General features: G+C 36.8%; 1 protein-coding gene across 8 annotated transcripts in view; it reads left to right on the plus strand.

Annotated features, from left to right (window-relative positions):
- Window positions 1-15,285, plus strand: part of LOC123553895 (fibronectin type-III domain-containing protein 3A-like) — a 197,439-nt gene that overhangs the window by 125,675 nt on the left and 56,479 nt on the right. For all 8 annotated transcript variants that reach the window (XM_045343621.2, XM_053548683.1, XM_053548682.1 and 5 more), the window contains 2 exons: window positions 1,680-1,884; window positions 14,026-14,151. In XM_045343621.2, the coding sequence (XP_045199556.2) occupies window positions 1,680-1,884; window positions 14,026-14,151 (331 nt within the window). The remainder of the gene's footprint in view (window positions 1-1,679; window positions 1,885-14,025; window positions 14,152-15,285) is intronic.

Here is a 15,285-nt window from a genome sequence, read left to right on the forward strand (position 1 = left end):
ACACCTGACGTATGAACCTAAAGATCAGATAACCAAGATTAACATTCTGACCAAGTTTCATTAAGATATGGTCATAAATGTGACCTCTAAAGTGTTATTAAACTAGCTTTTCTTTTGATTTGTCATCATTTCAGCTATAGTGGGATTATCATACTTGGAGGTGTATGAATGTGTATTATATAAATGACTGGAAATTCCTATCCATATTCTTTAATAATAGATGAATATAAATACCTACAAGAACAAAGGTCCCACTAAATAAAAAAGTTTAAAAAATATCTTGATTTTTTTTTCAAACATTGTGACCTAATGACTTGGTGTGTGATGTAGTGTTATTTCTAGAGTGACGCAGCGGGGCGCCCCGCCCTGCCCTTTTTTACTGCCGCCACGCTGCCCATAAAATGTGCCCTGTTGCCTTTGATCTTATGCTAAATCCCGCCAAATTCCCTGTTGACATGCCTCGACGATTTTTTGATCAGCAAATTACGTCACGGCGAGTGCACACAGGTAATGAGAATCAATGAAGTGTTAAAACAAATTGATAAAGAGTATGGATCCTGTGAAATGTCAAAAAAGCGTGCGTAAATGGCCAGCTGATTACCGAGCACGTGAAAAGTGCCCTAGATTTCTTTGGGCAAAATTTAAATTAGACCGTCGTTTAGTATAACAAGTATATATCAATGCCGTTTAATTCTACTGTAATTTAAACTCAAAAATGCACACATTTTAATGATCATCGAAAGTAAAAGAAAGTTTAGAATGTCCGTTCACGAGTCTTATTACTCCCGATGTCGTATGCAATTTTTCCATATTTCCTTCAAAAAAGCAGACAGTCGGTGTATTTTTTATGATGAGAAACATCAAAATATGTGGAACTATCTCTGGTTTACCCAAGTGGGTCATTTAAACTGAGTAAAAACTACTTTCAGACAACATTCCGAAAGTGTACCAGTATCCGGATAGTATATTTTGGATATGCAATTTAGTAAACTTTAACCTTACTGTAATAGCACTTTTCTGTTAATGAAATATTGATGAAAGACCTGATTAATACATTAGGACTTTTGATAATTATCAGTTTACAATGTGACCTGAAACAGGCCTTTAACTATGTTGTTTACAACATGATCTTGGTTTCAAGATTAAGCTTATATTAAGGCCCTCCACTATTTCACATTCATATGAATAAGTTGACATTCTTGGTGACTTTTTTAAGAGAAAAACCTAAACTATAAAGTAAGTAAAAAGCCTTTGTAAACTTTGTAACTAGTTTTGGGAAGATTTAGCACTTTATTCTGTGACATTTCTTTTAAGTGTGCAATAAAGATAAATGGAATACATATTAATTATAGACATCTAGAAATGCAACTACTGCTATGGTAACTTTCACATCTAAAAGGGCACCCTGCCCCTTTCGGACAGCACCCTGCCCCTTTTTGGCAGCACCCTGCCCTTTTTGAGCTCTAGAAATAACACTAGTGATGTTACATAATTTTGTTAGAAAGCTATCTTAAAGTTACAACAGCTGTTTCACTCATGAAACTAATGTATCAGTGCTGAGATGTTGTTATTGTATAATTATAATATATGTTGTTTTGCAGCAATTGGTCACAATGGTGAACAATGATGAAATGCTTAAGTTACTTTTGACATTTTACTTGATTCATTTGTTATTTCAGGGTGGACCAAACAATGCCCCACAGTATTACCCGCCTTATGGCGGACACTACTCCAGCCACCCACAGTATCCATCGCCACACCATCACAGTCATCACAGCGGCGCGCCAACCCCGGGGGCACGGGGAGCCCAACCTCACATGCAACATCAACATGGCACTCCACCACCACAAACGTGTAATAACCATGGTCCAGTTCATCCACAAGGTAATATAACAAACATGATTGTGTTCCCTTCAAGAAAGCTATATAAAAGCTGTTTGAATGAATTAAATTGACCCCAAATGTGGAATGCAATTAATGCTAGATTGCTCATATCTGTTTACAAACATTGCCTTGTTATTGAGAAACCAATGAATGCAGGTTCTGTTCATAGGAGATAACCTTTGAAGCTATTCCATTTTTAGCTCATCTGAGCTTTGTTCAGGGTGAGCAATTAGGGTAGGTGGATACTCTGGCATCCATCGTCCTGCTTCCATCATCCTGTGTCATCAGTTTTACTTAAACATCTCCTCCTCTGAAACTACTGGTCAGAATTTCACCAAAGTTAGAAGTATCCTGGCAGGGACCTCTATCAAGTTTGTTCAGTGGTTTACCTTGGCATCCTTTAGGGGCCACCAGAGCTAAAAATAGAAAAAGCTTTAAAAATCTTCTCATGAACGGCTTGATGGATCTTCATCAAACTTGGTCTGCAGCATCATTATAAGGTCCTCTCCCAAGTTTGTTCAAAAGTTCAGATGGGGGCACTTGACCCCTTTTAGGGACTGCTAGAGCCAAAATTAGAAATACCTTTAAATGACGTTTTTTTGAAGAACCTTGATGGATCTACATCAAATTTGGTCTGTTGTATCATGTCCTCTCCCAAAGGATTTGTTTAGATGGAAGCGCCACTAGAGCCAAAATTTAAATACCTTTAAATGACCTCTTCTCATGAATCGCTAGACTTTGTCTGTAGCATCATTATAAGATCTCTTTGAAGTTTGATCAAATTTGGGCACTTGGCCCAAACTAAACTTAAATATTTAAAGACTTCTTCTTAATATGAACCCCTTATTGGATTTTCATCAAACTTGGTCTGTAGCATCATTATAAGGTCCACTCCCAAACTTTTACAAATGGGGGCAGTCAACCCCTGTTAGGGGCCGCTAGAACTAAAAATAGAAATGCCTTCAAAAGACTACTTTTCATGAACTGCTTGATGAATCCTTCACCAAAATTTTTCAATTGGGGACACTTGGCTCCTTTTAGGGGCTGCTAGAGCTAAAGTTAGAAATACCTTTAAATGACTTCTTCTAATGAATGGCTAGATGGATTTTCATCAGATTTGGTATGCAGGATCATTATAATGTCCCCGCTCAAGTTTTTCAAGTGGGGGCATTTGGCCCCTTTAGGGGTTGCTAAGGCTAAAAGTAAAATACCTTTAAATGACTACTGCTCATGAACCACTCAGTGGATCTTCATCTGGCCTGTAGCATTATTACAAGGTCTTCTCATAAATTTGTTCAGTTAGGGGTGCTTCACCCCTTTTAGCGGTCGCTAGGGCTTCAAATAGTATTGCCTTTTAGTGACTTTTTCTCATGAACGGCTAGATAGATCCTCATCACCAAATTTTTCAATTGGGAACACTTGGTCCCTTTTAAAGGCTGCTAGAGTTAAAAATAGAAATGCCTTTAAATAACATTTTCTCATAAACTACCTGATGTGTCTTCGTGAAACCTTGCCTGCACCATCATTATAAGGTCCTTACAAAATTGTTTTATTTGGGGCACTTGTCCCTTTTTAGGGGCAGCTAGAGCATAAAATAGAAATGCCTTTAAATGTTCTCATGAACAGCTTGATGGATCTTCATCAAACAAGGTTTGTAGCATCATTGTAATGTTCAGAGGTGTTGTCTGGCTCTTTCAGGGGCCACTAGAATTAAATATAGAAAAAGGCCTTTAATTGACTCCTTCTAATGAACTGCTGGCTGGATCTTGATCAGACTTGGCCTGTAGCATGACTTTAATGTCCATTCCAAAATTTGTTAAAATGGGGGCACTTGGCCCCTTTTAGGTAGAGCTAAAAAAAAAGAAAAACCTTTAAATGATTTCTTCTCTTAATGGATCTTCATCAGACTTGGTCTGCCTCCAAAAAAAACCCTTTTTTGACTGACCTGCTTATAGGATTTTCACCAAACCTAGTTAGAAGCATATTCAGATGGTTACGGTCCTCTTCAGGTGAGCGACTTAGGCCTCTTGTTTAAAATTTTGCCCTCTCCTTCGTAAAACAGTCAGAGCTGGGATGGAATTTTGCTTCGGCAGTTAAAGTTTAAAAAAAAAAAAAAACGGAAAGGAAGAAAAAGTTTTTAATGCGATAACAAGACTGTTGAGAAATGAGCATTTTTGATAAGTTGCGAGTTGAGAGTGTAAGAAAATGTTGCATAAGTGCCTTAGTTATGTCAAATATTGGGAAAGTAGAACAAATCATAGTATGTCCTTGTTATAAAAGTAACTGAAGCTAATTTACTGACCTGTGTAGGCAGTAATCTGTTCATATATAGATAATTTTTCCTTGTTGTGGTCATTGTAAGGTCACTATGGTAGTAAATCAATACTATACTTAATTATTTTGGCATTTTATTGGTCTATGGATAACAACCAGGTCAGTAAGTAATCCTGTCATTTTACTTCCTCAATATCTGCACATGATTTGCATAGGTGGGCTGGTGGCCTAGTGGTAACGCACTTGACTGCCAATCCAGAGGTCCAGGATCCCGTTTCAGGAACTGGAAATTTCTGAGATGCTCTTGAGTGTCTCCCACCTGTGGCTGCGTTTGCTATATGTAAAGCGCCTTTGAACGTGTTTATCATGAAAAGGGCGCTATATAAATCTGGTATAATAATAATACCTGAAAATACTATGATTAGAATATTAATTATAGGAAAAGCTAAGCTTAACTTAGGTAGTTCTGCACCTTTGAAGCAGGTATTGTTCTACATTGTAGATGTTATAAAATCATATTTTTTCAAAGCATCATTTTTATCCAAAGGAAATTCAGCAAGTAAAATAGATAGGATGGGTGCTTGTCTTGGTTTAACAGATTTATGAAAATATTAGTTCTACAGTCAGTTTTCACAATAGGCTCACACTTTTAATATAGAAAAAGTTCCACATGGTAGATTTTATGAAACTTCTTACTGGTTTTCAGTCATTTGGCCAACTGAGTAGACCTGTGTGCTTAATTTTCATAATTCGCTGAAAATGAACTGAAGTCTTACATTGCTACTTATTTTATTTTGAATAATTTTATATCAAAACCTAACTATTGTCAGAATTAACCTTTAGAAAAACAGCAGCACTTACGTTTTAGTTTGTCTGATTTTTAAAAAAAAATCTGCAAGGAATTGCTGTCGCTTGATCGTCAGCGTTAAATTGACTGGGTAAGTCCAACTAGGATGAGGATTTGAATCACACAATAGTGAAGTTCTGAATACCCATAAGCCCTCATTTACTGATCATTATTTACTGCAAATATATTCACTGATTTCTACAAATCAATTCAAATTCATTGCCCTGACTCTTGACTGTTGGCAGTATAATTACAGTCGAAGTTACAAAATCATAATGTAATATGAGTACTGGCCTCTTGGCGACATGGTGAGAATTGCACTTTTACAATAGACAGCTAGCTATATAGACAGATAGCCGAGTGTTTTGTCCAGTATGGAAAATCTTACTGCAAAAATATATGCAACAGTCTGATATATAATTGTCTGAGAGAAAAAGGAAAATATACTTTTCCAAGGACAGACAAATATAAATCAATATCTTGCAGACTGATTTTTACTATCAGACATTTTCTCTTGAGAAAAGGGGAAAAAAGAACAGTGTATGTACTTAACCAATACCTTGCAGCTATATATCTCCAGACAGGCTTGTTAATGTTAACAGGTCTTTCTACAGACTTCCTAGAGATCATCATTTTGCTGTCTGGCTAGCTTATTATTTGTGTTATTTTCTTGTGGATACTGATTAAAGCATTTAGTCATATAAACACTGCAGTTAACAGATATTAGGGATCATCTAGCCCCAGTGTGAAGATAACTGTGTGACCTGCAGCCTCAATCACAAAGTTAACCAATGTGTACATCCCAGTCGCAGAGATAATGGGGGAGGGGGGGGGGGGGGCTAACCCACATTTCAGAGATAATAGGGATGTCCAGCCCCATCGCAGAGATAATGGGAATATCAAGCCCCATCACAGAGATAATGGGGATGTCCAGCCCCATCACAGAGATAACAGGGATGTCCAGCCCCATCACAGAGATAATAGGGATGTCCAGCCCCATCACAGAGATGCTGGGGATGTCCAGCCCATCACAGAGATACTGGGAATGTCCAGCTCCGTCACAGAGGTACTGGGGATGTCCAGCCCCGTCACAGAGATACTGGGGATGTCCAGCCCATCACAGAGATAATGGGAATGTCCAACCCGGTCACAAAGGTAATAGGGATGTCCAGCCCCATCACAGAAATAATGGAAATATCAAGCCACATCACTGAGATAAAGGGGATGTCCAGTGCCGGCACAGAGATAATGGGGATGTCCAGCCCAGTCACAGAGATAATGGGGTCACTGAGATAACAGAGATGTTAAGCCCTGTCACAGAGCTAATAGGGGTGTCCAGCCACGTCACAGAGATAATAGGGATGTCCAAGCCTGTCACAGAGATAATGGGGATGTAGAGGTAATGGGGATGTCTAGCCCTGTCACAGAGATAATGGGGATGTAAAGGTAATGGGGATGTCCAGGCCCATCACAGAGATAATGGGGATGTAGAGGTAATGGGGATGTCCAGGCCTGTCACAGAGATAATGGGGATGTAGAGGTAATGGGGATGTAGCCCTGTCACAGAGATAATGGGGTCACAGAGATAATGGGGATGTAGAGATAATGTAATGGGGATTTCTAGCCCTGTCACAGAGATAATGGGGATGTAGAGATAATGGGGATGTCTAGCCCAGTCACAGAGATAATGGGGATGTCCAGCCCAGTCACAGAGGTAATGGGGTCACTGAGATAACGGGGATGTTAAGCCCTGTCACAGAGCTAATAAGGGTGTCCAGCCACGTCACAGAGATAATGGGGATGTCCAGGCCTGTCACAGAGATAATTGGGATGTTGAGGTAATGGGGATGTCTAGCCACGTCACAGAGATAAAGGGGATGTCCAGCCCTGTCACAGAGATAATAGGGGTGTCCAGCCACGTCACAGAGATTAATGGAAATGTCAAGCCTCATCATGGAGATAATGGGGGTGTCAAGCCCCAGCTCTGACACAGTGATAATGGGGATATACGGTCCCATTACAGAGATTAATGGGAATGTCAAGCCTCATCATGGAGATAATGGGGATGTCAAGCCCCATCACAGAGGTAATGGGGATATATAGTCCCATCACAGAGATGAATGGGAATGTCAAGCCTCATCATGGAGATAATGGGGATGTCCAGCCCCCTCACAGAGATTAATTGGGATGTCTGGCGGAATCATAGACTAAATGGATGTCTCCCATCATAGACTAAATGTATATCCAGTTCCGTCATAGATTAAATGGTTTGGCAGACTCAGTTTAATTTTAGTACAAGTTGCTAATAGGTCTTAAGTAAATAAGGTAAAGGTAAAGGTAAAGGTCTTGTTTATTATAGTGTCACCCCTATTGAAAGGGCCAGCCAGTTTGGCTTATGAGACACCTTTATTGTGCGTACCAATTACCTCCCAACTCGTACCACTATGCCAGGCGCCATGCGGATAGAAGTCAGTAACCATTCATTTAACTAGCTCGCGGCTCGGGAACCAGCCTTTTTGGATTGAGTCCCATGACAAACCAACCCCCGGAACAACGCTCCCCATTGGGCCCGAACCTTCGACTTCCCGATCCCGAGGCGGACGCCTTAACCACTGGGCCACGGTGACCGGTTATGAAATTTAAATATGTGATAAGGCTTGTTAGATAATTATCAAGGACCATCAAACATGTTTTAAGGGGTAATATCAAAGTGTCACTTAATACTGATGTACTACACATATACGATACACACGTAGCCTGAGATTGTAATATGCAATTCTTAACAATAAATTGTCTTGATCTAGAAAATGAAACATACAAAAAACCCTGAGAGTGATTTTCTTTGGTAGAAAAAACATTGGGCATATATAAAAATAAACTAAATATTGCTGTTTCAGTGCAAAATTATTCAGCTTCTATATTTAGATACAGTTACAACAGTTCTGTACTGAGGGATAATATGTCTTTTACATTAAACTGTGGCAAATTAAGACTGTCATTTGATTCTTTAGATTAAATCTTAGCACAGTATCCGTCATTTAAGGAATAATTTCTTGTCAGTGATATTGTGTTATTTTCTGTATATAGAAAATGTGGGCGAAAAGATTTAATTTGTATACCCAAAACTAAATTAGAAATAGATTTATTGTGGTAATTAAGTTTTCATTTGAAAAACAATTCCTTCCAAAAGTATAGAGTGAAATGACAGTAATGCAAATAAATTTTATGCATTATTATAAAACACTAATATAAGTATTTCTAATTGTTACGATTGTTTGGATCATGTAATACTATGTCGTTGATTAAAAAGAAAAAATCCTCATATCAGACTGAATGCTGCACTATTATACATACATCGCTCCTTTAGACCTTTAGGAGTCTGATATTTAATGAAAATCTCAGACATATTCTGCCTACTGTTGAAGTCTCTCTGACTGAGTGGTTTTAATGCTGCTGATCTAGAGTTAGTTGCCCCTTACCTCTGTGGGTTCCTTTCCTGCTTCGGATGGCATTCAGGTAGCTTGTGGAAGGAAGTTTTTTCTACTGAGGTACTGATCCCTTCCCCTATTCATGAAATAATTCCTACATTATCTGAGGTCTGCCATATGACATGAAATGTGTCATATTGCAACTTAAAACATATAAATAAATAAACTGTCCCATATTGACAAGTCTGCTAAGGCTTAAAAAAAAAAAATCTTCATTTCCGGTATCCCGACCTACCCTAAATTTTTGGCCCGACCCCTAAATGTTTTTATGGACTTGGAGAATATTTTTTCAATTTTCTAACAAAAAGCTGCAAAACTGCACTTTCTATGCTTTAAACATGGTCAGTGATGTTAGAAATCAACTTACTGATGCTCTAATGGCATAACCCCCTTATTTGTATTTATTTTTTGACACAAAAATAATTCCCGAAAAGTCTCACTTAATAAAATAAAAATCCCCCAAAAAAATTGTTCCAACCTACTTACCCAAATTCAGAATTAAGATTGTATGTGCCCCCTTAACACCCATTTCAGTATGTATTTAAAGGTATACTAGACCAAAATTTTATATTTGAGAATATGTCAGTTACTGCATATACTTCATTAGCTGGACAATTAGAACATTTTTAGCCCGCCATCATCAGATGGTGGGCTATTCAAATCACTCTGCGTCCGTGGTCCGACGTCCTTCCGTCCGTCCGTCCGTCCGTCCTTCCGTTAACAATTTCTCGTTATCGCATCTCCTCAGAAACTACCAGGGGCATTTTGACCAAACTTTGTCAGAATGATGTATTGGTACTCTAGTTGTGTCCCCCTGAAAATCAGACTGGTTCAACAATTTTTTAGTGAGTTATGGCCCTTTGTTTATTTCTATAATTTACATAGATTTATATAGGGAAAAACTTTGAAAATCTTCTTGTCCAAAACCACAGAGCCTAGGGCTTTGATATTTGGTATGAAGCATCATCTAGTGGTCCTCTACCAAGATGATTCAAATTATTTCCCCGGGGTCAAATATGGCCCCGCCCCGGGGGTCACATGGTTTATATAGACTTATATAGGGAAAAACTTTGAAAAACCTCTTGTTCAAAACCATAGGGCCTAGGGCTTTGATATTTTGTATGTGACATCATTAAGTGGTCTTCTACTAAGCTTTTTAAAATTATCCCCCTAGGGTCAAATATGGCCCCGCCCCGGGGGTCACATGGTTTACATAGACTTATATAGGGAAAAACTTTGAATATCTTCTTGCCCAAACCACAAAACCTAGGGCTTTGATATTTGTTATGTAGCATCATCTAGTGGTTCTCTACCAAGTTTGGTCAAATTATCCCCCTAGGGTCAAATATGGCCCTGCCCTGGGGGTCACATGGTTCATATAGACTTATATAGGGAAAAGCTTTTAAAATCTTCTTGTCAGTAACCTACAATATTCAAATTTGGACCACATGTATGGTTTTGAGTGGCAAGATGAACCTTGACATGAGTTGACCTTGGTATTGACCTAGTGACCTACTTTCACATTTCTGTAGCTACAGCCTTCAAATTTGGACCATGTGCATAGTTTTGAGCACTGAAAAAACTTTGACCTTGACATTGACCTAGTGACCTACTTTCACATTTTTGAAGGTACAAGCTTCAAATTTGGACCACGTGCATAGTTTTGTGTTCCGAAATGAAATTTGACCTTGATTTTGACCTAGTGACCTACTTTCACATTTCTCAAGCTACAGCCTTCAAATTTGGACCACATGCTTAGTTTTGTGTACCGAAACAAACTTTGACCTTTACATTGACCTAGTGACCTACTTTCACATGTTTGAAGGTACAGGCTTCAAATTTGGACCACATGCATAGTTCTGTGTTCCGAAAAAAATTTGACATTGATTTTGACCTAGTGACCTACTTTCACATTTCTCGAGCTACAGCCTTCAAATTTGGACCACTTGCATAGTTTTGTGTACCGAAACAAACTTTGACCTTTACATTGACCTAGTGACCTACTTTCACATTTTTGAAGGTACAGGCTTCAAATTTGGACCACATGCATAGTTCTGTGTTCCGAAAGAAAATTTGACCTTGATTTTGACCTAGTGACCTACTTTCACATTTCTCAAGCTACAGCCTTCAAATTTAGACCACTTCCTTAGTTTTGTGTACCGAAATGAATTTTGACCTTAAGATTGACCTAGTGACCTACTTTCACATTTCTGTAGCTACAGGTTTCAAATTTAGACCACATGCATAGGATTGTGTACCGAAACAAACTTTGACATTGACCTAGTGACCTACTTTCACATTTCTCAAGATACAGCCTTCAAATTTGGACCACTTGCATAGTTTTTTGTACCAAAATAAACTGTGACCTTAAGATTGACCTAGTGACCTACTTTCACATGTTTGAAGGTACAGGCTTCAAATTTGGACCACATGCATAGTTCTGTGTTCCGAAAAAATTTTGACATTGATTTTGACCTAGTGACCTACTTTCACATTTCTCAAGCTACAGCCTTCAAATTTGGACCACTTGCATAGTTTTGTGTACCGAAACAAACTTTGACCTTTACATTGACCTAGTGACCTACTTTCACATTTTTGAAGGTACAGGCTTCAAATTTGGACCAAATGCATAGTTCTGTGTTCCGAAATAAAATTTGACCTTGATTTTGACCTAGTGACCTACTTTCACATTTCTCAAGCTACAGCCTTCAAATTTGGACCACTTGCTTAGTTTTATGTACCGAAATGAACTTTGACCTTAAGATTGACCTAGTGACCTACTTTCACATTTCTGTAGCTACAGGCTTCAAATTTAGACCACATGCATAGGATTGTGTACCGAAACAAACTTTGACATTGACCTAGTGACCTACTTTCACATTTTTCAAGCTACAGCCTTCAAATTTGGACCACTTGCATAGTTTTTTGTACCAAAATAAACTGTGACCTTAAGATTGACCTAGTGACCTACTTTCAAATTTCTCAAACTACAGCCTTCAAACTTGATGCACATGCATAGTTTTGTGTACAAAGAACTTTGTCCTTGAAATTGATCTAGTGACCTACTTTCACATTTCTCAAGCTACAGCTTTTGAATTTGGACCACATGCACAGTGTTGTGTAAGGAAATGAAATTTGACCTTGAGCTAGTCAGTAAGTCTTGAAATTTGGAACACTCAAAAATGGCACATTGGTGGGCGCCAAGATCACTCTGTGATCTCTTGTCAGATAGTAGAGCTAATTCTTGTCACGTTTTTGTCAGTGTTTTCTCCCATGTCCATATCAAGAAAAGTTTTACATGTAAGCAGGTTTTTTTTAAATTACTTAGTCGAATGCTTGCAAACTTCACACATGTATTTGGAGTTATGACATGACCTCACAGGACAGGTTACCTAACTCTAGTTTTCATTTTTTCAGAAATAACTTGGCTAAGGTTTTGTATGTAATCAGGTTTCTCAAAAATCACTAGACCAAATCATATAATTTATTATGTCTTTGGCATCTTTAGTCAAAGTTATGCCCCTTTTTAATTTAGAACTTCAGTATGCATGTAGCTCTATATACCCAGTTAATTTATATATCTTATAAAGTTAAATACATTTGATGAAGATTTTCTTCATGTGAAGTAAATATCTAAAGATAAAATATCGTTTTGAAATATTAACATTGGATATCTTTAAGTAAAAGTTGAAACCAGTACATGCATAAATTCCTTTCTGCTATTATATCTTCTATGATGATAGTTTTGCTAGATTTATTGCGTGTCGTTTACATAAATGCATATTTTGTTGACTGTAATTTTGAATTATTATGATGTATATTAAAACATAAAAATTATGTTAAAAGGTAAACCGGTGTCAGAAACTGGCAAGCTTTGACATTTTAGGATTCAACTGGTAAAAAAGTATTTAAAAAACAAACAATAGGCATAATTTGCAGAGGCTTGAATTCAAGGGTTAACATCCAGGATGTTTACTGAAAGGATTTTTTTTTGTTATAGGCAATTGGGGAATGACTGACACAAAAAAAATCTTAATGGTGTAACAAGAAGTTTATTATATAAAATCATATTAATTTTCATTCATTTGTATGCCAGTAATTTTCATGTCTGACAATTTGATATTTCTGAATAGAAGTGCAGACAGCTTAAATGTAAATGTTAAATCAGTATGAACTTATTTAGGTTAAGAGGAATATTATGGAAAGACTGGCAGTTTTGCTGAATATGTCAGTTTCAAATTTAGTCATCCACTTTCTAAATATACTGTGTTTTAGTCATTGGGTTTAAACATCACACTGACAAAATTATAGGTTCAATTCCCGACGCGGGCATCTTTTCTTTCTCTTGAATTGGCATTTTTAAGATAGTTTAGAAACAAAAACTCATATTCTAATGTTCATGATATGACCAAACTTCAATTTTAAAGAAAGATATTTTTAGCCAAAATATGGAGGTCAATGCCTTTAACTGAACAATACATTGTATTTTACCTTGGATATTTTGTCCCTGATGATTATAAAGAGGATTATAACTTTTAAATAACATATTAACATTCAGTCAGTTTTAATGAAAATCTTAGCTTTTGTCTACCGTTTTAATTGTCTATACTATTTATAGGAAAACTGTAGACAAGAAAAAGTCATTTGTTACATGTATAGATAGATATCAATAAATTGTACACGTTGTCATCTGTCCTTGACCTTCTATACTGAGGTAAATATACACAGTATTGCACATTAAATTGAAGTATTGTAGAGATAAATACAGGGTTTTAGGAATTTTTGATAACACTTTCTTTTCAACAGGTTGGTAAGACAGTTTTTTCGAAAGTAGTTTTCAGTGCATTGAAATTTGAAATGAATGAATTATAAAATTGCTAAGTTTAATCTTGATACACAGGTGTGTTAATTTGATACTTGTTCACCCCACCCACTTTCGGTTTTAAAATATACCTGGGAATTTGTAGATTTTAATGATAATTTGTTTTTATTGCTTTGAGGTAAAATATACTTAAAACTGAAATATAAGTAATTCAATTAAATTAAGAATAGTCAAATAGACTGATCAAATGTTTTGTTAAAGGCAGTGTAGAAGATAGATATGGGTATGAATGCACACAATTTCTCTGGAACACTTGAAAAAAAAATGAAACTGCATGCAGAATTTGTCATAATTATTATGTTGCCATCCCTCTAAAGTTATCACGCTGTCCCTATATGTCTATGATTTAGACTGCTGCTTTACATGTACATGCATGCAGAAATTAAGTGAAATATTATGGCTTTAATTATTCATTCTGTTTGTTACCCTTGAATCAAAGACTTCCCTTATGCTCATAAAATGATATTGGTACCATTAGGAATGAACACTTGATTGCACTGATCAGGGCAGAGTATAGATACCAGTGTCCTATTGAAGTCAAAAATCAGATCAAAATGTATTTGTTGTAGGAAATTGTTTTAACAGCTTAACCTTAGCTATATATGGCTTTTTACCAGTACTCTATTTTTTTTTGTCTCCTTTACTTTCAGGTCCAAGTCCGCCATTGAATTCAATGGACGAACGAGCGAACAGACAGAGGCAAAGAATGAGAAAGAAAATACGAGAGGGTGAATACAATAATTATAGGGGACCACCACGTATAAGAAAGAAACAAGGTACAAAAGAAGGGCAGATAACCACAAATGTTTCTAGGCATTTATCAGTTAATTAAGGGATGGGGGAGTGTAGACCCTTGGCAAGCTAAAAATTGCATTGTTACACCATAACTGAATAAGCTGTCTAGGCAATGACCTAGGTACTATAACTCTTGCTACAAGTCTGATTAAATTATGCCCTGTTTAATGTATGTAATTCCAATGTAGGCAAGTTAGGCAATAGAAAATTAGTTTTTAGATTCTCATCCCTGCCCGCCCCTATCTGAAAACCTCTGCCCCGAAATTTTTTGCTCGCCAAAATCATTTTGATATTCGAAATTTTATATCCGGATACTGATACACTTTCATGAACATTGCCCAATTTTCCGGTTTAAAGAATACATTTGACATATTGTGATGGTGCAAGACAGGTCAGCAGCATTTGACAGTATCTGATATTAAAGTTTTCCATGACATTACCTCTTATTAAAATAAATTAAGAGAAATATTCATGAAAAAACTGCAGTGAGACAACCTACTTTCGATTTCAGAAACTTAGATAAAGGTAAAGCCAACGAATTTTCTTATTTTTATTTGATTGTGAGTGATTTTTATTGATTAGAATTAAATATCTGGATTTCAATATATCAGTTGTGTTTAACACGGACTTTTGCCTCAGCCATCTTCACGTGCAAGGTAGGCCGTACTACCGCGGTATTGGTTTCATACATTTGTAGATAGGACTTAAATATGTTTTACGTTTGCAAGTGCATTTAATTAAGAAGCATTAGAAGCTTTTTCAAGAGTCAAACTACTAAATTCAACGCATTTTGTATGTTTAAGGTTGAAGATCGATAGCATCATTATTGATTCCCCGGGCATAGCTTTTAGCACGTGCTCAGCAGCAGGAATGACAGAGTTACCTTTACAGTCCTTGGTTGTTCTTCAACAGAACTAAATCTTTTGAATTTGCAAATACACTGAACAGACAAATATTTATTTGTCGCGTAGATTTTTTCTTACAGGGTACAATCAGCAATGAGAATAAAAAGTTTACTATCACATTATAAGTAAGATTAAAGTTTATGACATGAAATTAATTCTTTCAAGAGTTTTATATATACAAGTAATTCAAAGACATAGCAACAAATACTA

Source organism: Mercenaria mercenaria, chromosome 7 (assembly GCF_021730395.1).
Source record: "Mercenaria mercenaria strain notata chromosome 7, MADL_Memer_1, whole genome shotgun sequence".
NCBI classification, from domain to species: domain Eukaryota; kingdom Metazoa; phylum Mollusca; class Bivalvia; order Venerida; family Veneridae; genus Mercenaria; species Mercenaria mercenaria.